Genomic DNA, 24,783 nt, shown 5'->3' on the forward strand with positions numbered 1-24,783 from the left:
CGCACCTTAGAGAGTAGACACCATCTTCCCTTTCAAGAACACAGTAACATGGGACACATGAGAGGAGACATGATTGATGACAATCCAGAATTAAAAGTCATACATGTCCAGTAGCAGGAGATAAAGAAAAACAACTCCCCAAATCCTTTATTTATATGCACTCTGGGATACACTACAGAGTTCCATAATGGTGGAGGAACAATAAGAAAAAAATATTTACACAAGTATCAGAAATAAATAAGTGTAAAGGTAAATATAAGTGAGAGTTTTCAACTGAGAAAATAGGCATGGATTTATTAAGACTAATCAATATAGGCAAACTTGCGGGGCAGCCAGGTGTAGCTAAAAATGTTGACACGAAGGATCTGGACAATCTGATTTTTGAGTCCCAGCATCAACAATAACTCAATGTGTTACACTGGGAAAAAACACAACCTCACTGTCTTCTTTCTTTTGGCTATAAATGCAATGATAATTGGTTTGGCAACACAGGTAAGAGTAGTGGGAAAAGATCATGGGTTCAGAGCTCAGCTCTATTGCTTATTAGGGAGAAGCAAGCTAATTAACTTCTCTGAGCCTCATTCCTTGTTCACAAAATAGGTGTAAGAAAAGCTACCTCCTAAATGCTCTACAAATTAAATGAGGCACCTACAGTAATCAGCACACAGTAGGTATTCCATTAAAGCTGCTGTTGTGATTGGTGCCGTGTTCTTATTAGTACCCTGTGTTCACTGTACCGCTGTTTGAGAGAGTCAATGTGATGGCACTTTGAAAAATATAAAATCCTGTCCTCTATAATTTTGATCAAATTAATGAGGTTTTCTAGGAAGAGAAATAGCTGGATACTGGATAAAACAGGGATCAGGAAAAGGACAGACAAATATCAGCTGTGGGACAAAATGAAATATGCCCATAAAGGATATAAAAAAGCTAGAATTTAGAATCAAGTACCAAGGTTGGCCCATGGAAGGAACAGTAAAGTACCAGAGAAGCATGCAAAGCTAGGACACAGTTCCAAAACGCGTAAGTTTCAGTTAACACGGTGCAGGGTAAAGCAAGAACTTCCTGTATTTGCTGTAGACCCAAGAAAGATATTTTAATAATATGAATTGCCATAGCTCATTCACATATAAAGTGGTACAACAACAGACTATCATCAGGAAGCATCAAGGAACTGAATAACTATGTAAATTCTGACAGAAAAATAAAGAGAGAATTACCTTGACATCCTTTGTTGTCATTTAGCTGGAATCCATCTGGACACGTACAATCGTATGACCCTTCAGTATTAATGCAGTCACCTCCCTGGCAAACACTATTGTCCTCCAAGCATTCGTTAATATCTACGAGTCAATTTAAAAAATTTAAAAGACGAAATAACCTACATTACGGAAATTAACCATTTTCCTATTTACATACAAAAATCACATAAATGAACATTATTTTATATCTCTCATAACATAATTTTAAATGGATGATACCTTTTAACTTTCAGAGTTTTTTAAAAATGAAACGTTGTGAAAGGATTTTAGCTTTGAATAATGTATAAACTGAAGCTTTAATATCAAATGAAATTAATTGGAAGAGGAAAGTCAAAATTCTATAACAAACAATAATTTACTTGGTTATGTTCTCGAGGATGATAGAGAATGAAAATATTCTTTACATATGTATTGTTAAGAATATCTTGAGCATCTGTTTATACAAGATCCTCTATTACACATTATTGGAAAAATTTAAAAGTATTGGCATGGTCCCTGCCCCTAAAGAGAAATGATTGTTCAAAAAAACCAAATTCTATGAATAAAAATAAACATATAAAATATCAAATTGCTTTAAAAGTCTCAAAAAATTTACTTGTCAAAACAATAGTATCAACTTCAGGTGTCACATGAATTTAGAGCAGAGATATCACTAAGGTCAAAGGTGGCTTCATGCAACAGAAGGAATTTACTTGGAGTCTTGACAGCAGGGTGGAACGTGAAGGAGGGGCAGGAAGAGGAGCTTCTGGCAGGAGAGGGAACGTCAAGATCAAAAGCCTCCTTGAAGTCACTGACTCAGTAGCTATCACAAACAGGTTTGATGTCGCCTGGATTTTTTCATGTATCTATTTATAGCATATGTGCAACTAAAAATGGTTTACATAACCAATAACGAGTTTTGACGGTGAGCATGTGAGGCTATTAATGACCCCCTCCCTGCGTGAATGCCAGGCGGATCTCTCACGAGGGCTGTTTATTACCACAATTACTCCTGGTCAGGGCTCATTATTTCTAACGCACTCCATGAGTCCTTCTTCTGTTGTCTGCGCAGCGTTTAAATTATTAACACTGAAGAAAGCTAAGACATAAAACCTTGTTTTCTCAGAATTTATATTGTGGCATTTCTTGCAAATAATTATGATTGCTGCTAAAACATATGAGAAGCTCCAGGAACAAGTGAACATGGAGACTATTGTAGTCTCTCTTATTCTCTTTGCTGTTTGGTTAAAATATGGGGACACCAAAGTAATTTTTCCTCATAGAATCCAATCGACCAATTAACTGGCTTCTAAACCATTCATGGGATAACTAAAAGGGAAATAAGAAAGTACCTTATAATTTCTTTGCAGCAAAAGAAAAAGAAATTATGATATTCACCCAGATTTAAAATGTTTCTGACTACGACTCTAAAATGTAAAACATACCTGATGTGACTTTCTCACAACTAAAGCAGGTTATCACTTTTTCTTCTGTTTATCTAACTTCACTGAAGTAAAATTTACACACAATAAATGCAGCTAATTTTAAGAAACCAGTTCAACGACTTTTGACAAATGAAGATATGTCCTTGTGACGACAATCACAATCAAGGTATAGGCATTTCTTTAGCAATTTATATCTGTTGGGATCCACTGTTGGATTCTTAAGTCATTGCAAATGCAATCATTTTAAGGAAAAGATGAGATATCTTTGTAAGAGTGTCATCCTGTAGTGATAAACATAAAGCTTGGTGATGTTTTCCCTTGACTCTTTTTTCCACTCTGACCTTAAGATCTCCATTCCTATTAACTCCATGCCTTGGGAGTGATAATTGCTGTGGAAAAAGACAGTAAAGGAACCACAACGCACAATTAAGATAATAGAATGGAGGAATAAGTGTCTCCTATGAAATTTGAGTATGCCATCAAACGTTTTATTCACCAGTTAACTGACACTTGGTATATCAAGATTTCTTAAAGTGGAACTAAGGTTAATTGAGAATAGGCTTTCAAATACGAATTCCGTGAAAATAGTTCTTAAGCCCCAACTCTCTGCTAATTTCATGATTTTGAATAGTGATTGTGCCAAATGGGGATAAATTCTAGTCTACTGTTGTTTATGAATCTTTTCCATAAAAGACATACTAAATAAATAAACTGGACCAACCATCACCAAAAAAATAAAGGTCTGTTTTGTTTGTCTTTTACCAAAACCAAAAGGTTTCCTTGTGCCTCTGTTTCTGGCTGCTTCTGCTCAGCACAGCATTTTTGAGATTCATCCAAAATCTGTTTTTGTGTTGTTGTGTGTATCAATAGCTCTCTTCTCTTTATTGCCAAGTAGCATTCTATTGTATGAAGGTACCACATTTGTTCACCTATTCACCTTTTGATGAGTATTTGGATTGTTTACAGTTTGGCTACTACGAATAAAGTTTTGATAAACATTCATGTGTAAGTCTTTGTGTGAACATATGCTTTCATTTTCCTTGAGTAAATACCTAGGGATAGAATGGCTGGGTCATACTGTAGGTTTAACTTTTGAAGAAATTGTTTTCTAAAGTGGCTGTACCATTTCACATCCCCACAGGCAGGGTACGAGAGATCTAATTGTTCCACACTGATTCTAACAGCTCCAGAGCTATCCTAATGGGGGTTGAGTGGGACAATCCTTTTTACCTTTCTGTGCTCTGTAGGAAACTGAGATAACGAAGTGAGAAAAGGCCTATTTGAGCATTAAGGTTAAGTGAAAAATCTCAATTCCAAAATGATCAAGGAGAATCCTGAGAATATGAATTTCAGCAACAAGAGAAGCACTCCATTATCTAAATGTTTGCCTCAGTATAATTAGTTTTGCTCACACCACTTTAAAGTAACTTGCTTGTCATTCATTTTCAAAAATTTAAGAGGAATAACGTATGTGAGGAAAAAGCAGCATTATTTTAAGTGTTTATAAATAATTGTATAGATTTTAAAACTCAGTGCATTACATTGAAGTCTGGCTTAGTTTAAAATGTTTTTGCAAGACCCTGATCTGTCTTCAAAAGCAAAAACAGAGTAGGTTGAACATTGAGAGAGCCCAACCTGGGACTGCCCTGCACCATCACCCGGAGTGGTGTGAAAGATTCCTACGAGGAGCTGGGTAACAGGCTTTAAGGAAGGCATCAGTCAATCTTGGTCACCTCTCCACTGAGAATGCATTTGTCAATGTCACCAATGATCTCCACCTTGCTAAATCCCCTGGTCAATTCTTAGTGCTCATCTTACCAAGCAGCAATGTTTGACACAGTTCAACACTCCCTCCTCTTTTAAATACTTTCTTTTCTTGGATTCTGGTTTCCTTCCTTTGCCCCTGCCACTTTCGCTCAATTCCCTTTGCTTACTCCTAGGCACCTCCTCACTTCTAAAGAGGAACCAAGATTCAGTCTTTGAACCTCTTCTCTCTTCTAGCTCATCCAATTTTCTGGCTGTAAACACTGTCTATATGCTGACGACTCCTAGCTCAGAACATCCCCCCTGTATTACAAATGCATGGGCCCAACTGCCTTTCAGAAATCTTCATTTGGATACTCATTATTGGCATCACAAATTTAAAGTACCCAATTTGGGCTCCTAAGGTCTTCTATAAAGCCCACCTCAGGACCTTTGCATCTGCTATGCCTTTGAACAGAATGCTCTTCCCATAAATAATCAAACGCCATCATCTCAGGGAAGCCTCTGCTTGGCTCTTTAAGATCACTACCCTCCCTCCCTTGGCACCCTCCAGTAGACCTCACTTTATTTTTCTCTGTAACATTTATTGCCATTTAACAAACTACATATTTTACTTATTTATCATGTTTATTGGTATCTCCCTCACTAAAATGTAAGCCCCACAAGAGCAGGAATTTTTGTCTGTTTGGTTTACTGCTGTATATCCTGTATCTAAAACAGCACCTGGCACATAATTTGCACTCAAATATTTGTTGAACAAATGCACAATGAATAAGTGAATGATTCTAACTCGGAAAGAAATGTCAGAAGGAAAGATATACTAGCTCGTCCTCCCACTTTTTTTTTGATTTGGTCCACAGAGAAATGACCAAGAGAGAAGGGCCCCAGGAAGACAGTAAATCACAAATGTTCTTAGTCTTTGCAGGGGAGTAGCACGGAGCAACTAGAGCAAGGGGCTGGGGAAGGTGCTACAGTAGGCATGGAAGTGGGGATTGTGCCTGAAAGGGGAACAAGTTGGAGGCAGGGCCTCTGAAAGCTGAGATGCCAAGACCTCTAATACCCAGGACAAGAGAGGCCACCCATCATCACAGACCAAGTGGCTACTGAGCATGCTGGAGTAAGAAGCACACAGAAATTAGCACAATATTTGAGATTCTGACTCTAGGAGAAGGCTGGCAGGACTGCAGGATAACAGTATAAGAAACTAATGTCTTTGCCAGAGTTATTAGAGGAAAATTACACATGTAAATATAAAAGCCAACAAGAAAGATGGCTCTTCCTCCCACAGCTGTGAGAGGCATGTGACCAGTCACAGCTCAGTTAGTTACAACTAAATAGCACTGAGGAGGGTCGGAAACAGGACTAGTTGGGAATTAGCAGGCTGAAGTGCTAATATAGTTTCAAAGGGAGCTCTGAATTGGTTGAGTGGACTCCAGTCCTATTTATAACCCAGAAAATGAGGGAAATTAGCCCTGACTTTAAGAGTAATGGGCCTGATTATATACTCCCAAAGAAGCTTTCTTACGGAACATATATATTAATAATGACAAGTAAGTTAACTAAAAAGTTTTTCTTTGGCTTTTCGCGGAGTGGATATTTTTAGAATAAAAATCTTGGACTTCTGAGGAGATAATTACACATTAAAACAGCCAAAATAGAGGAACATGCCTTCAAACGAGGACCCACTACCCAAGACTTACTCAACGGCCTGGTTACCCAGGAATTAGGGCAGAAGAGATGCTGGTGCTCAGTTTAGGTTTTCAGGGTCTTACTTTGTTCCTTGCCATCTACTTACTTCTTTTTATTAATTAATTATTGCAGTGACATTGGTTTATAACGCTATGTAAATTTCAGGTGCACATCATTATATTTTGATTTCTATGTAGATGACATCATGTTAATCACCCAAACACTAATTACATCATGTTAATCACCCAAACACTAATTACATCATGTTAATCACCCAAACACTAATTACATCATGTTAATCACCCAAACACTAATTACAATCCATCACCACACATGTGCCTAATCACCCCTTTCACCCTCCTCCTTCCCGTCTTCCCCTCTGATAACCACCAATCCAATCTGTTTCTATGTGTCTGTCACTGTTTTTGTCTTCTACTTATGAGTGAGATCATATGGTATTTGACTTTCTCCCTATGAGGATTTCACTTATAATAATACCCTCAAAGGTCCATTTGTGTTGTCACAAATGGCCAGATTTCATTGTTTTTTACTGCAGAGCAGTATTCCATTAGGTATATATATCTTCTTTATCCATTTGTCCCTTGATAGGCACCTAGGTTGTTTCCAAGTCTTGGCTATTGTGAACATAGGGGTGCATGTATCTTTATGCATTTGTGTTTTCACCTTCTTTGCATAAACACTCAGGAGTGGAATAGCTGGATAATACGGCAATTCTATTCTTAATTTTTTGAGGAATCTCCATACTGTTTTCCATAGTGGCTGCACCAGGTTGCACTCCCACCAGCAGTGTACGAGGGTTCCCTTCTCTCCACACCCTCTCCAATGCTTGTTGTTTCCTGTTTTGTTAATTATAGCCATTCTGACTGGAGTGAAGTGACATCTCATTATAGTTTTGATTTGTATTTCCCTGACAGTTAACGATGTTGAACATCTTTTCATGTGCCTGTTGGCCCTCTGGATATCTTCTTTGGAGAAATGTCTGTTCAGATCTTTTGTCCATCTTTTAATTTAGTTGTTAGGTTTTTTTGTTGTTGAGATGAATGAGTTCTTTGTATATTTTGGATAGTAACCCGTTATCAGATAGATGGTTCACAAATATCTTCTCCCAGTTGTTAGGCTGTCTTCTCGATTTGTTGATGGTCTCCTTTGCTATGCAGAAGCTCTTTAGTTTGACATAGTCCCATTTGTTTATTTTTTCTATTGTTTCCCTTGCCCAGTCAAACATAGTACTTGAAAATATGCTGCTAAGACTGATGTCAAAGAGTGTAGCGCCTATGTTTTCTTCTAGGAGTTTCATGGTTTCAGGTCTTACATTCAAGTATTTAATCCATTTTGAGCAAATTTTTGTGCATGGTGTAAGATAATGGTCTACCTTCATTCTTTTGCAAGCGGCTGTCCAGTTTTCCCAACACCATTTATTGAAGAAACTTTCCTTTCTCCATTGTATGGTTTTGGCCCCCTTGTCAAAAATGAGTTCTCCATAGATGTGTGGGTTTATTTCTGGGCTCTTCATTCTGTTCCATGGATCTGTGCGTTCGTTTTTGTGTCAGTACCATGCTGTTTTAGTTACGATAGCTTTGCAGTCTATTTTGAAATCAGGGCATGTGATACCTCCAGCTTTGTTCTTTTTTCTCAGGATTCCTTTAGCTATTCAGGGTCTTTTGCTGTTCCATATAAATTTTAGAATTCTTTGTTCTATTTGTGTGAAAAATGTCGGAACTTTGATAGGGATTTCACTGAATCTGTAGATTGCTTTAGGAAGTAAGGACATTTTAACGATGTTAATTCATCCAATCCAAGAGCACGGAATACCTTTCCATTTCTTTGTGTCTTCTTCAATTTCTTTCAACAATATTTTATAGTTTTTAGTGTACAGATCTTTTCCCTCTTTGGTTAAGTTTATTCTTGGGCATTTTACTCTTTTTGTTGCAGTTGTAAATGGGATTGTATTCTTAATTTCTCTTTCTCCTACTTCGTTGTTAGTGTAAAGAAAGGCAATTGATTTCTGTATGTTGATTTTGTACCCTGCTACTTTACCATATTCATTTACTATTCCTAAAAGTTTTTTAGTGGATTCCTTAGGGTTTTCTACATACAAAATCATGTCATCTGCAAACAGTGACAGTTTCACTACTTCCTTTCCAATCTGAATCTCTTTTATTTCTTTTTCTTTCCTGATTGCTCTGGCTAGGACTTCCAATACTATGTTAAATAAGAGTGGTGACAGTGGGCATCCTTGTCTGGTTCCTGTTCTTAGAGGGATAGCTTTCAGTTTTTCTCCATTGAGAATGATATTAGCTGTGGGTTTGTCATATTATTATGTTGAGGCACTTTCCTTCTATACCTATTTTATTCAGAGTTTTTATCATAAATCGATGCTGTATCTTGTCACATGCTTTTTCTGCATCTATTAAGATGATCATATGGTTTTTATTCTTCATTTTGTTAATGTGGTGTATCACATTGATTGATTTGCAGATGTTGAAGTATCCCTGCATCCCTGGAATGAAACCCACTTGATCATGATGTATGATCTTTTTAATGTATTGTTGTATTCAATTTGCTAGTATTTTGTTGAGAATTTTTGCATTGATGTTTATCAGCGATATTAGCCTGTAATTTTATTTTTTGTGATGTCCTTGGTCTGATTTTGGTATCAGGGTAATGTTGGCTTCATAGAATGAGTTATGAAGCTTCTCCTCCTCTTCAATTTTTTGGAAGAGATTGAGAAGGATAGGTATTAAGTCTTCAAACTTTAAATGTTTGGTAGAATTCACCAGGTAAGCCATCTGGTCCTGCACTTTTACTTTTTTCAGAGGTTTTTGTTTTGATCTCCTTACTGGTGACTGGTCTATTCAAATTCTCCATTTCTTCTTGATTCAGTTTTGCAAGGTTGCATGTTTCTAAGAATTTATCCATTTCTTCCTGATTACCCAATTTGTTGGTGTATAGCTTTTCACAGTATTCTTTTATAATCTTTTGTATTTCTGAGGTGTCTGTTTTAATTTCTCCTCTTTCATTTATTTTATTTATTTGAGCATTCTTTTTTCTTGGTGAGTCTAGCTAAAGGTCTGTCAATTTTGTTTATCTTTTCAAAGAACCAGCTCTTGGTTTCAGTGATTCTTTCCATTGCATTTTTAGTCTCGATTTCTGCTCCAATTTTTATTATATCCTTCCTTTACTGACTTTGGGCTTTGTTTGTCCTTCTTTTTACAGTTCCTTTAGGTGTATTGTTAGATTGTTCATTTGAGATTTTTCTTATTTGTTGAGGTAGGCCTATATTGCTATAAACTTCCCTCTTAGAACTGCTTTTGCTGTATCCCATGGATTTTGGCATGTTGTATTTTCATTTTCATTTGTCTCTAGGTATTTTTTGATTTCTCCTTTGATTTCTTCATTGACCCCCTTGTTGTTCAGCAGTCTTTTGTTTAATCTCCACATACTCGTGGCTTTTCTGATTTTCTTCCTGTAGTTGATTTCTAGTTTCATACCTTTGTGGTCAGAAAAGATGCTTGGTATTATTTCAATCTTCTTAAATGTCTTGAAACTTGTTTTGTGGCTTAATATGTGATTAGTCCTAGAGAATGTTCCATGCGCATTTAAAAAGAATATATATTCTGTGGTTTTTGGATGGAATGGTCTGTATATATCTACTAAGTCCATCTGGTCTAATGTGTTGTTTAAGGCCTGTGTTTCTTTATTGATCTTCTGTTTGGATGATCTATCCACTATTGTAAATGGAGTATTAAATCTCCTACTATTATTGTGTTACTGTCTATTTCTCCTTTTATGGCTGTTAATAATTGCTTTATATATTTAGGTGCCCCTATGTTGGGTGCATAGAAATTTACAAGTGTTATATCCTCTTGTTGGGTTGTTCCCTTTATCATTATGTAGTGCCCTTCTTTGTCTCTTGTTACAGTTTTCGATTTAAAGTATATTTTCTCTGATGTAAGTATTGCTACTCCAGCTTTCTTTTCATTGAGATTTGCATGGAGTATCTTTTTCCATCCTTTCACTTTCAGTTTGTGAGTATCTTTAGGTCTGAAGTGTGTCTCCTGTATGCAGCATATATATGGGTCTTGTTTCTTTATCCAATAGGCCACCCTACGCTTTATGATTGGAACATTTAGTTCACTGGTATTTAAAGTAGCTATTGATAAGTATGCACTTACTGCCATTTTGTTACTTTTTTCCCAGGTGTTTTAGTACTTCTTCTGTGTTCCTTTCTTCTTCTCTTGCTCTCTTCCCTTGGGGTTTGATGGATTTCTTTAGTGTTATGTTTAGGTTCCTTTCTGTTAATTACTTGTGTATTTATTATAGGTTTCTGGTTTGTGATTACCATGAGGTTTATATATAATAACCTACATACATAGCAATCTATATTGAGTTGATGGTCTTTTTAACTTCTTTCTAAAAGCTCTACTCTTTTACTCCCCTCCTCCCACATTTTATGTTTTTGATATTACATCTAACCTCTTATTTTGTGTGTGTGTCCATTACCCTCTTATCATTGAAATAGCTAATTTTAGTACTTTTGCCTTTTGACCTTCATATTATCTTCATAGGTAGTTGATCTGCTCCCTTTACTGTATCTTTGGCTTTCCCAGTGATTTTATCGCCTTTTTTTTTTTTTTGATAATTTTCTTGTTCCTATTTGTGGTCTTCTCTTTCCCACTTAAATAAGTCCCTTCAGCATCTCTTGTAAAACTGGTTTCTTGGTGATCAACTCCTTTAGTTTTTGCTTCTCTGGGAAACTCTTTATCTCTCCCTCCATTCTGACTGATAACCTTGCCAGGTAGACTGTTCTTGGCTGTAGGTTTTTCCCTTTCAGCCCATTAAATATATTGTGCCACTCCCTTCTAGCTTGTAAGATTTCTGCTGAGAAGTCAGCTGATAGCCTTATGGGGTTTCCTTTGTATGTCACTTGTTGCCTTTCTATTGAAGCTTTTAGGAGTCTCTCTTTATATTTAATTTTGGACATTTTAATTGTAATGTGTCTTGGTGTGGGCCTCTTTGAGTTTATCTTTTCTGGTGCTCTCTGTGCTTCCTGTACCTGGATGTCTGTTTCCTTCCTTAGGTTTAGAAAGTTTTCAGGTATTATTTCTTCAAATAGATTCTCTATCCCTTTGTCTCTCTTCTCCTTCTGGCACACCTGTAACATGAATGTTAGTGCTCTTGATATCCCAGAGTTCCCATAGACTGTTCTCTTTTAATTCTTTCTTTTATTTGTTCAGCTTGGGTGATTTCCTCTAGTCTTTCATCCAGCTTCGCTGATCTATTCTTCTCCTATTGAGTCCCTCTAGTGAATTTTTCATTTCCAGTATCATATTCTTCATTTCTGATTGGTTCTCTTCTATATTTTCCAATTCTTTCTTGACATTTTGAGTTCATCCGAGATCAGTTAACATCCTTAAGACTTTTTGTTTGAAGTTTTTGTCAGGTAGATTGTTTATTTCTGTTTCATTTAGTTCTTTTCCTGGGGTTTTGTCCTGTTCCTATACTTGGAATGTATTCCTTTGCCTCCTCATTTTGCTTCTTTCTCTGTGCTTCTATGTATGTATTAGGTGGCCAACTACATCTCCTGATCTTGACAAGGTGGCTTTATGTAAAAGATGCCTTAAGAGGCCCAGCAGTACGCTTCCCTCTCAGCAGCAGTTCCAAATGTTCCAGGAGTGACCCCTGTGTGGGCTACATGTGTCCTTCTGTTGTGGCAGCATTGCTCTGGCTGCAGGTGCCCTGGGAGGCTAGGCTGAGTTCCTGGCTGGCTAGTTGTAATGCTCACCTGTGTGTGGCTGCTATGGACCCTTCAGTCACTTTACTGGGGTTGGGGACGTCCAGCACAGTTGGCTGAAAGGTCTAATAGCACATTCCTGTTGCAGTTTTTCTGTTAAGTGAGTAGGCCCCCAGTATGGGTGGCTGCTAGGCCCAGGGGCTTCCAATTGCTGCAGGCCTCTGGATTGTCAGCTTTCTCACGATTACAGTTGAGTGCGGCTGGCCCTACACACAAGAGTACCCAATTGCTTCAGGTTTTGGAAGGTGGTGCCAATCCCCATTATGGCTGTTTGAGAAGCACAAGTCTTCTGCAGTTGACAAGCCCCATGGCTCACATGTCCACACAGTGTCAACACAGTCCTGGTCTGTGTGCATGTCCTGACCCCCTGAAGTGGGTCCAGTCGCCCCACTGCAGAGGCCCCACACACTCCACCCGCTCCTTGTGCATGGCCTGTTCTGGAGAGGTGGAACCATTAGCCTGCCTGCAGGGACCCCACAAGTTGCCTGAGGGCTTGCAATTGGGTGGGGCCAGTTGCTAGGGTGGGGTTCCTACCCTGGCTGAGCTGGATTAAATCGGTGCTCTAGTGGGTGGCGTAGACCCTGGGCTAACAGCCAGTGGAAGAACTCCAGTGGTGTCTGCCAGCATCTGTGTCAGCATACCTGTACCAGGTCACAATAATGGCAGCCACCAATGTCTCAGTCCCTGGAGAGGTCTCACCTCTCACTGAGATGTGCCCAGAGCTTATCAGGTCACTCTCTTTTCAAGAAAGGACTATGCACCTTTCTTTCTGGTGATTTTAGGTTGCTTTCCAAAATCGGTGAATTTGTGCATAGGACTTTAAGAGTCAGCTTTTTTCCACTTATGTCTGATAGCTTTGCTAGGAGTATTCCCTGTCATAGTTAATAGCCAACAAAAGCCAGATGTTATGATGCTTGTCTCAGCTGTGCTGAGTCCGAAGGACACTTACAGCAGTAATGCTCCACCACTCAGGTTCTCCCCTCCTCCAGGGAAGGCTACGTACCCTAGGATTGTTCTCGGCTGACTGTGAAGCTCTGCCACTCATGAAGGTGGCTATTTTTCTCTCTAGAAAGGAATTTCTGCTTCTTTCACCTCAGTTAGGACTGTCCCTTGTTGCAGGCGTTCTTTTTATCCAGTTTTGAGTTCTCTCTCAGGGGTAACTATTCCAAGAATAGCTGTAAATTGGTTGTGTCCACGGGAGGAGGTGAGTTCAGAGTCTGCCTAAGCTGCCATCTTGACACCAACCTCCTACTTACTTCTAAGAACAGGTTCTTCCACGACTTGCTCCCCAAAACACGACTGTGTCTCCCACTTGGAATGCCACCATGTTGAATCATTAACCTTCACTCATATGTTATAGAATTCCCCAAAGAAGACTTTTCAGACAATCAGATTTCATTATTTCCATTTATCACTTATTTGACCATTTGCATATTCTTTAATAGGTATATTGATTACAAGTTTTCACTGGTGTTTTTAACCCTTTAGAAAATATTACCACCTTAGGATAAAATCCTAGAAGATTATTTACTGATTCAATGATAATATACATTTTAAAGCCTCTGAAACTGGCCAAATTGCCCTCCAGAAGGGTTGTGACTGCTTGTGCCAAGTTCTCTGGTCAGAAAAGCAGGATGCTATAAAGCACACTGGTTCTTTCCCAACCTACTGGGACTGACAAGTGAAAAAGTATCTGGGGCCATTGAAATACATGCCACAAAACCACTCACTAAAAAGTTCATCCACTTCTTTCAAAGGTAGGCCTCAGAGACTAACTCTCCATGTGAGTCACAACCCTGCCATGTTCACATTTCTGGTTTCACAACTGACAGGGTCTAAATGCAGCAAATCAGCAGATGAGCTAGAAAAAACCTGTTACTTGGGTGGACACTGAACACAGAGAATTCACAAGTGACAGGCTGGTGACAGACTGGCTCAGCAGCTCCGACCACCTCAGAGAGGTTCTGAGCCACGGCAGGTAGAGAAAGTGGTTAATGACCACACAGTGCTGTACATGTGGGATATCTTTTAGAAATGTTTTATGCAAAAAGCTCAAAATTGAATTATAGTTTGGCTCTTAAAATCTTTCCAGTTATCTAGAAAATTAACTTGTATTTACTTATTTGGGACGTTTGGAGGCTAGTCCTGCATAAATAAGGTGTTATAGTTCAGAACTATACACCCAGGATAACCCATCTACAACTGAGAAAAGTTAAACTGACTCTTTACTCATTTGGCTGGTATAATTCTTCTAAAAAACAGCTCCGAGCAGTACAAGAAAAACCCGGATTCTACTCACTTCTTTGTGTTATTTGTGTGACCATGCGGAAAGTATTTTGTAGGGACCTAATGTCCTCAACTGTGAAGTCAAAAGGTTGAGCTCAAGGACAAAGGTCGGGATGATGTCCAGATTTCCCTCTGATTCTAGAATGTTAGGATTCTGAAATCAAGAGCAATTCTCACCTTCACAATGGTCCCCAAGGGCGGATGCTCTGTAACCTTGGTCACAAACACAGCGGAAGGAGCCCTCTGTATTCCTGCACTGCCCATTAGAGCAGAGATGATGGTGTTGGCATTCATCGATGTCTATGAGCAAGAGAGTAAAAAGACACTATAGAAGTGGTGCTTTAAAAATATTATTAATCATTCATGTAATGGAGGTTTATAAACTATCCGGTTTACAATAATTTAGATTTTTTACTATGTGAATTAAACTGACCTCTAGTAAAAGGTCATTAATCTCCCAGTAGCAAAAATCCAGATGAACTTAAAATTTTAACCAATGAGCTAAGAATCTGTATGTATTAATCACACTCACTGCTCACTGGTGAGTAGCCAATACTTTGCTGTAATCTATAAATCTCAACTAAGCTTCTTGGATTTCTTTTATAGGTTCAACTCTAAGACTCAACTTAGGCCTGTAATAGTCTAAAGTAGGGGTCAGCCAACTACAGCCCACTGCTTATTGTTGTAAGTAAAGTTTTACTGGAAAACAACACCACATATTCATACTATCTGGCCCTTGACAGAAGTTTACTGTCCCTGACCTAATATGTCATGGCTCAATTCCTTCATTTATTTTTTATTAATTTACCCTTCAGCCCCCTAGTAATCTGGCTTCCATTCTATCTCTCTCAATAACAATGATTTTTCTGGCCAAATGTAAAGTCCCTTCTCCTATCTCGGCCCGTGTGAAATTTAGATTGCCACTGAATCTCTTTCTAGACTCACATATGTTCAGCTTAGAGATGATTCATTCTGTAACCACAATCCTGAGCTCAGGCTCACACACACACATGCATCAGACCCACACATAAAAGGCACAATAATATAACGCATGTATTCAATTATTTTATTTTCATCATTGGATTTTAAGTTTCCTGAAGGCAGGGACTATGTCTATCACATCCTTTATTACTCCTTAGGCAACCTAGTGTTTTACAATTAGCAGGCATTCAATTCATGTTGTTTGTTGACAGATTTGTTCATAACATCTGAGTACTTTTATTTACTTCTGGCAACATGAGTCTATAAAAGTTAACACAAACACCAGTTTTCACAGGGCCCCTGCACCATGCTCTCCTCTACTCTGCTCACCGCATCATTTTGATTATCATAGCATTTGACACTTAACATTGGTTTGTCCCTATTGATAATCTGGTGGGTGGTTCTGCATGTATTTGACCTATCTTTGGTAGCGACATCACAGGCTCTTCAAGAAAAAGGACTATGAATATGATAGCCTTATTATATTATGTGGAGACCTCTTCTCTTATTATACTTTCATTTGTAGTTTTCTATGCAGGTAGGCATTTGCTAAATGCTTAGCTAATTAAGGTCAGGAAAACGAAAGTATAAAAACTTAGAGGGACCTGTAAAATGTAGAACAAATTACTCAATTTATCTTTATTATGTGAATGTACCTGTATGTGTTCTATCATTTTCCATGGCTAGATTAGGTATTTAATAAGTTTCTATGTTCCAGAAAGGAATAACTGGGGAAGGTTATGATAATGTTGGTAGATCCCTTTGTAGTACCATCATATATTGTCTCTTTTGTAACACCCTCTCAGGAGATTTTTTTTACTCATTAAATATTCAAAGTTTACATATAGATATGGGTATGATTTATTTTCTTCTAATAAAACTGATTTTGTACAGTGTGTATTCTGTTCTTAAATAAATGATATTTCTTTTCAAGAACTCTAGACACTTGTGCTTGTCCCAGGGTGATGCTATATCTTCAAGCTCAGGAAGCATCTACTCATTGAGAAGTGAAGTAATTTTATGTGAAGTTCAATGAAAGGCATACTTTTTGCAAGTCTAAGGTCACCCCAAGTGAGGTCCCAAATCCTCACTATCACCTGTACGAACAGGACATATTTCACAAACTCTATCCACGAGTATAAAGGGGACACTATTTCAGTCTTACTGAAAAGTCTTCTTTAGTGATAGTTTTTTAAAAAGGAAAAATTTTTTAAAGCTAAATACATACAAAAATGAAGGTCATTAACACTCCACAGCATAACACCAGGCAGATATAATGAGGTTCTAGTCGCTGAAATCCTAGTATGTAGAACTTCAAATGAATTTACTACGATTGACTGTCTGCAGTAAGGAATTACACAGAACAATAATTTTTCTTCCTGATATTAATGCCCAGCCACTGATCACTAATACTGTATTTTTCAAATTTAACCTTTTTCCATTGTTTTATTAACTGTCCTGACTTAAGTTTAAGTCCCTTGTTTTCTGGCTCTACAAAGCAATCACCTAGGTAGTTTCTCAGAGACACACTCACTTGTAAGTGCACAATTTTTCAGGCCAGGGGCCTTAACTGAAATCACAGTAGTTTACATTACCACACGCCTACCTTCACACTGGTCTTTCGCCTCTGACAGCTGGTACCCCTGTCCACAGGTACACCTGAAGGAGCCCTCAGTGTTTTTGCACTGACCATTTATGCACAGATTCCCTTGCTGACATTCATCAATATCTGCAAACACAAACAATGACAATTGTCTTAAATTAGGTTTATATGTAGATCACCTCTGCAGGTAAACTTTGAGACCGTAAACCAAGCTACTGTCCTCGCCTCCCATTTCCAGGCTGTCCTTTTAAGGCGTGACCCACAACAATAAAAACTTTCTATAAATAGAAAAAAAGGGACTACCCAGGAGAGCACAGTACTCCCTACAATGCATTCTAGGGTTATTATTACAAAAATACTACTACTCCTATGTGAGGCATTATCAATTTTAGTATGTGTCAGCTCACCAATGTTCCTCATATCAACCTCAGTATGCTGAACTGTACAAGAGAAATAATTACCATTAGATGATAAATTTCATAAGTAAAAATTACTTTTAATACAACACGAAGGCCTTCGCCATCTCTCTCTCATACTTTAGATATAACAGAAACACAATAAGGAATATTTTAGAGTTGAAAACAGAAGACAGAAGCTCCAGCACAAAATAAGGGCTACCAGGTAGTTTGTAGACCTGTAGAGTTCCATGAAAGAAGGCAGAATTAAACTCCACCAAGAATTTTAAAAACAAAACCATAATGTACGCAGTTATGGAGGGAAACAGACATTTCTACTGTACTTAGAAGAAGATGAAAAAGTATAAAATCAAACAGTTGTGTTAAAGGACAGTGAACTCATTTTCAAAGTAACAAGGAAAGCCAAGAGAAATGATGGTATTACTATCACGGCTGCTGGAATGTCAAAGGAGAAAGTGATGAGTGAGGATTTTTTAAAATGCCTTGATTAAACATAAAGCTATTGACGTGAAAACAACATAATTTTTTATAAGTGTTCTAGAAAATGTCACGAATATGAATTTACAAAATGAAGAAAGGATTGGCCTCACCCACAACTTGAACATTTGTGAGAGAAGTAGAATTAGTTTTCTAAAATGGTCTTGTTTGGCCGTTAAATTGGTCTGATGTAATTAGATAATTCTGTCTTGCCTTGTCTGTGCAATACAGCCTCAGGATGTTCTGCTGAATAGCTAGTCAGTTTGTAAGAGTTTATGAATATTAAAACATGGTAGGATTGATCTTCACCACCTATACCATGGGCCTGTTGTGAGGATTAGTTGAGAGAATAAATGAAAAACACACTAGCCTTATACTCAGAGGGGGAGAAAGGAGCCCTAATCTAAAAAAAGTAGAATTTGTTTTAAGGAAACCATGTCCTAAAGATCAATGCGTGACTATTGTTTTCTTTTAAAAGTATCTTATTATTTAAAATGCATCTAGAAATTTTTGCCAGGAGAACTTGATTAACTGTACAGTCCTGCCCCTAAAGTATTATTGACAATTACCTGTTTCCTGAGCAAAGTTGCATTTCTTGACCTCTAATGAGGCATTAACCTTTTGAATTTTATCCTGATAGAAGCCAGGTTCAGGTTATCTCTCATTTTCTGAAAAAGCTCACATAAAATAAACTATGAATGTAATTGGAGTTCAGAAATTTATTTCTTATTTAATTTTTTATAGAAATTAATTTACTAGAAACTTTTGTTTCATTTATTGTGTTAATGATCTCTTTTATCTATAAGTAAGTATGGCCTGATAGAAGCCAGGTTCAGGTTCTCTCTCATTTTCTGAAAAAGCTCCCATAAAATAAACTACAAATGTAATTGGAGTTCAGTAATTTATTTCTTATTTAATTTTTTATAGAAATGTTTCATTTATTGTGTTAATGATCTCTTTTATCTATAAATATGACCGCCATTAGAGCAATTAAATATGCGATCTGAATATCATTTTAAGAATTATTTTATACCTTTCCTATGCTCTAAGTCTATTAGCTTTAGTAGTGGTCAACAGCAAATAGCCTACAACGTATCTTCTTTCAGCACATTCTATAAAATACTTGAGATGTCAGTTCAAAACTTATAAACCCAACAATAGCTCATGCATCTGGTTGGATTTCATGTAACGTCTGACAACATTTTTAGCATCTTGGACTCTTTTTGGCTTTTTCAAAGAAGATGACAAATTAAGCATTCCCATGTGAAGATGGAGCAGCAAAAATATACCCTCCATTCCAAGTACTGTCAAGATATAGCAGACATCTTACATGAGTTACTCATTTGTGTTGGGAAGACTGTCAGAAGTAATTCATTAAAAGTAATGACACACACATTTGGAATAACTTGAGGCAACTCAGTTATCTTGAATAAGGTGATCTTTGGGTTTTTCAAATGACCAAGGGGAACAGAGGCAGCTTAATTCTACAGATAAATAGCATTTTTCTTTTCTGAAGACGGACAAAATTCCTTGGACAAAAGAAAGCTTTCTAATAAAATAGGCATGCAGGATAAATGTTTTCTTTCTTTTGTGCCAAGAGATGAATAGAAAATATTATTCTCTGTGAAAGGTATTTCTTTAAGGGAATTTTTGCATATGTTACTATGACAAGTCCAACTCAGAGTTAAAATAGAGACTATCTCTAGGTATTTATAAATTTAGGACATATAATGCTAAAATGTATAGATATAAAGAAACAAGTAATAAATTAATACATTAGATAATGTCTTTACAACCTCAAAAAAGTTTTCAGTACATTTAGTGAGGTAAAGACAACGTCAATATTTGGGACTATCAACAAGGTGAGATTGGCAGAGTTGCTGGGATGTTGGAAAACAGACAGATCTACGATCTGAGGAGAATGTGACATCTGTGAGCTGACATAGTTTGAGAAACATATGAAATAATTAAAGAAAAAAAGATGTTAGATAATTTATTATTGTAAAAAGGAAAGACTTTGATGGTGGGTAAGGAAAACAATTCATGCATATGTAGGTTTTTAAAGCAGAAGATGGGGATCTGGCCTGACCTTATCCCAGACTACAATGGAAAGACACCAGGAGAATCAGAGTAGTGGGCTAGGTTAAATGGCAAGTGGAGATAGCCCTTTCCCACCTCCAAGCTTTGACATGTGCTACTTCCTCTGCCTTCTAAGTTTATCTCCTCACTGTATTCAATATTTTAAGACCAAGTCCAAACAGCAACACCTTTGTGAAACACTTGCATAAGCAGAATTAGTCACATGCTTCTTGGCTTTGATAGAACTTCGTACATGCCTATAATTCGGTGAATAACAACAGCAACTACAACGCATGGCATTCTCTGGCCCTGCATCATCTCATTCTCCATGTACTATTTTTGTTCATCTATTATCTCACCCATTCCTAACATCAACCTTAGTAGGTACCATTATTGTTGGCTTTTTGAAGATGAGCAAGGAAGGCTTAGCAAAGTAAGATAACTTATCCAAGCTCACACAGCTTCTGAGTATCCAAGCTAGTATCTAATATACTGTTGTTTTTTAACTAAATTATGGACTTTATTTGGATTTCACTAGTTTTTCCACTCATGTCCTCTCTTTGTTCCAGGATCTAATCCAGGGTACCACGTTGCATTTAGGTGTCTTGTCTTCCCAGTCAATCTTTGTTTTTCATAATCTTAAGTGTCTTGAGGGTATGGATTAGAATCCTGTAGAAATGTCCCCAATCTGGATTAGTCTGATGTTCTCATGATCAGACTGGGGTTATGGGTTTTTGAAAAGAATGCACATAGGTGAAGTGCCCTGGTCCTCACATAATGTCAGGGGTACATGACATCACTGGCATTACATCACTTGGCACTTTACTATGTGTAATTATCTGTTGCAGGTTTGCATCTCTTCCAAGGAGTAAAAGTTCTTTGACATGTTATAGCCTCTCAATAACACTGCAGTTGAACACAGTGCCTGGAACATGTTGCTTCCTTGATACACCTGAGAGGAAGGAAAGCAAGGATGAAAAGAAGCTTCTGCAGCAGGCCAGCAGAGTGCCACACAGACTGGAAAATATGAGTGTTCCTAGGGGTGGCATCAACTGATGATATAAATTCTGGAGTACTAGAGAGACCTATCAGAGAGGAGCAGGCTCAGCTGGGATGGCAATGGCCAAGAGTAAGAGAATGGTAATGAGTTATTCATTCAACACGTGTTTACTCTGAGCATCTAAAGAGTCCAATCCCCCTATCTTAGAGATGACATGAGATCTGGAAATCTGAGATTATTTATCCAAGGTTGCAAAGCAAACCACTGGAAGAGCCACAGTTCAGGTAAGCAGTGAGGAAGAAGACGGGTATGCAAGGCAGGATAATATGAGCAAGTGCTTGGGTCAAAGAAGGCACAGAATATTCACAGGGCAGTTGTGACATCAACTTGATGGGTCAGATAATCCAAGCTGAAGAAAGTATAGTGACAAATTTGGAAGATAAAGATGGGAACAGATTACAAGAGTTTTCATGAATAAGCAGATGAAAAGAAGTAGGCAGACTGACAATAAAGAAGGTAACATGACAGGATATGGCCTGAAACTAGATATAGCAATCAAATAAAGATGAACGATAACTTATAATGCTGAGATCTTCAGCCACCATTAATCCTGTGTACGGGGAAGAAATAATACCTTTCAGACAATTCTCATGTTTAATTTTGTCTGAGGAGATGCCTGGTTTAAACAATCAGTAGGAAAGCTGTAGATGCGGGCCAGAAGGGAAAGGACCAGGAGAAAAGGGAGACGCCCCTACTTTATGTGCTCCACTGGGAGTGGCTGGTACTGTGTTGTATGAAAGGAGCAAGGTACCAAATTGAGATGTCTGTGAATTCCCTACTGCCAGTGGGAGATGCTTCAATTCTTACAAGACAGTAGGGTATCCATTTACTGCTTGTCTACCACAGTGAGAAATTAATCACCACCCTAGAGTGTTCATGTACATTGAGACACTCATTTAGAAAAGAAGAAAAATTTTACTTATTTCTCTGTTTCCCTCTGAAAGAGTACGCCTTCATGTATAAAAGTAGTGGAAGAAACCAGAAATCTATAGTTTTGACCATAGAAATAATTAAAGCTTCCTTTAAAAACAGTATTATAAAAAGAAAAACCAGGGGAACCTTGGACAAATGACAGCAAAAAAGGTATGTGTAATATATGCACGTATGTACATATTGATGCATGTTATATATAAAGTGTTCGTACGCTTTGATTTAAAACCTGATAAACAGGAAAAGACACTAACAAATGTACAAGAGGAAATACAAATGTTTAAAAATGTTTCTTAATTAGAAGCTATTATAACTATATAATTTAAAAATATATTAAGTTATACTACTTGTTAATGAAATAAATGTTTAATAATTAGAAGTAGTCAGGGAATTATTAAAAGAAATATGTTTATAAGATAAATATTAAATCATTTTAGAATAAAAAACATACATTTTAAAAATTAGTGTTCTTCTATGAAAACAGTAAAAAACATTCAGAACATCTTACCCAATAATTCAACTTTTATGAATAAAGAAATAATCCTAAAATTCAAAGGTTTCTTTTTAAAAATATGAAGCCCATTATGTAAATATTTTTTACATAATAATGAGTAGTTGGGAAAAAAATGTGTTTGTTCAACACCTGAAGACCAGAAAGAAAATGGTTATATAGCAATACATTTTAAAATTATGCAGCCTTTTAAAATAATGATTGAAAAGAGTTATTAATGAGATGTAAAATGCTTATGATATACTATTAAGTGACAAAAAGCAGGATACAAAATTGTACCTAGAACATAACTCTATAAAATATCCATGAGATACAAATATCTGTGAATGTGATTATGAGATTACGTGTTTTTTTACCTTTCTGCATTTGCTCAGTTTTCTACAATGACTGTACGTTGCATTTTTATAACAATTTTATTGAGATATAACTTACTTACCAGACAATTCACCTGTTTAAAGTGTAAAAGTCAATGGTTTCCAGTATATTCACAGAGTGTACAACTGCACGTATTGTTTTTATAACCAGAAAAAGTTAAATAGATAGATGTGTTTACAGACACTCTCTAAAAATACATTGTTTTCCTTTATGTAAATAGATATGATCTGTATTTTAACCACAACGAGGAGTCACTTTCAAAATGCCAACCAAAACGTGCTCCAAGTAGCTCAGTCAAAATAAACGACAAGTAGCATGATTCCGTTTTCTAAGCCTAGTTACTCTAATATACTTTTAAATGCAGTTAAAAACAAATGAGAAATTTGATTACAGTATTTACCTTTACAGTGCTTGTGGTCCGGAGTTGGGGTATAGCCCTTGTGACATGAACACATGTAGGAGCCTTCAAGGTTGGAGCAAGTACCATTTGTGCAGACCTTTGGTTCCAGGCATTCATCCACATCTTGAAGAATGTTGCAAAATGGAAAGGAAAAAAACCAAAAACAAAGATGAAGAGAGAAAAAAGAAAACATGAATAACGTTGAATTTGGTTAGAAAAGGCGGTTACGTAACGGATGTTCAAAAGAGAGGCAGATTCTCTAAGATAAGCTTTCAAATTAGCCCTTAAGAGGAAAAGCAGCTCTGGTGCGAGCTGCATGTATGATGGTTCTCCGCGTTAATTTACTTTCTGCAAAGTAAATCAAAAAAGGAACCAAACATTCTCTATGAATAAATTCAGTGCAAGGCTTGCTGTAGGGAGGAAGGAGAAGGGAGAAAGAGAAGGTGGTCTTAGAACAATATCCTCTACAAAATAAAATATCCCAAAGAATCAAAGACGTGTTGAGGTCTACTTAGGGAACTGATGAGTTCGATTGTATGTGAGGGTTTCCAGAAGCAACAAATATAACTCCTGATCCAGAGAAACCACAAGAAAAGTTGTAAGAGAAAGGTAAGAAAAAACTGATTAAATGTTCTAAGATGGCATTGAATCAGTATTATAAAAACCAATCTAGGGGACAAACATAAGCCTATTTATTGGGCAGTTTGAAGGTGGGGTATAGGCTGAGGGGCAGATAAAATAATAACAGCTCATCTTCATCAAGCACTTACTGCACGCAGGCACTAAATGCTTTACATGTGTTATTTTATTTAACCCTAACAAGATCCATACAAGCTAACTCTTTTCACACAGGAAGAAACTGAGACTTAGAGATGTTTAATAGTTTTCCCAAGGCCACAAAATTAGAGAATGGTGGCTCTGATTTGAATCCAGTCAGCTGAATTCCAAAGACCATCCTTTTAAGCGGACTATAAGTGTCTGTCATAGGCAAAGTTAAGTCTAGCGAAAGAAACAGTTAAAGAGAGAATGTACGAGTTCATGTTTGTTTTTATTATTTGCTAACACAGCGTTTATATCAAAAAAATCATCTAGGTGTTCATTATTTTCACTCAACAAACATTCATTAAGCTCCTACTAGAATTCTGTTAATTCAAAAAGAAAAATTTGAGTTCTGTCCCCCATTTGAATGCCTCTGGGTAAGTCCACTGTATGTTGCAGTGGGAAGACATGAATAACTAAAAACTTAAAAGAGGAAACACTGAAACCACAAAATGCTAAAAATACACACAGCCCATCCCAAATTAGGCTTAATTTTATAGCGGTCTGTAACTTAATCAAAGCATTTTAATCATAAGGCAGACAAACAATAAGGAGGAAAAGGCTCTTGATTGCATCCACTTCATCTTACAGTGCTCACCACAAAGCAATACAGCTTTCCACCCTCTTAATCTTAACAAGCAGAGTCATGAACATAAACTAGATCTAGCTTTAGGTTGGCAATCCAGAGTTCAGATTGCATTCGTCTGCACTGCATTTCATTAAAACTGTATTTTCTCTCTTACAACTGAATTCAGAAACAGAGTATTACCAAAATGAGGCAGAGGGCTGTGTGTGTGTGTGCACATGAGTTCCACACATACTGAGAACAGTCAAGCAATTAGCACTGCCTAGGTGTTCTACCTTGCTTTCACAAAGTCACTAATTATGGTGA

At 37.2% G+C, this 24,783-nt stretch overlaps 1 protein-coding gene across 16 annotated transcripts in view; it reads right to left on the reverse strand.

The window, feature by feature from the left end:
- The window catches only part of LTBP1 (latent transforming growth factor beta binding protein 1), a 390,791-nt gene that overhangs the window by 85,893 nt on the left and 280,115 nt on the right, over positions 1-24,783 (reverse strand). For all 16 annotated transcript variants that reach the window (XM_070512275.1, XM_070512274.1, XM_070512278.1 and 13 more), the window contains 4 exons: positions 23,073-23,195; positions 16,828-16,950; positions 14,418-14,540; positions 1,221-1,343 (listed from right to left, as the gene is read on the reverse strand). In XM_070512275.1, the coding sequence (XP_070368376.1) occupies positions 1,221-1,343; positions 14,418-14,540; positions 16,828-16,950; positions 23,073-23,195 (492 nt within the window). The remainder of the gene's footprint in view (positions 1-1,220; positions 1,344-14,417; positions 14,541-16,827; positions 16,951-23,072; positions 23,196-24,783) is intronic.

This window comes from Equus asinus, chromosome 6 (genome assembly GCF_041296235.1).
Source record: "Equus asinus isolate D_3611 breed Donkey chromosome 6, EquAss-T2T_v2, whole genome shotgun sequence".
NCBI lineage: Eukaryota > Metazoa > Chordata > Mammalia > Perissodactyla > Equidae > Equus > Equus asinus.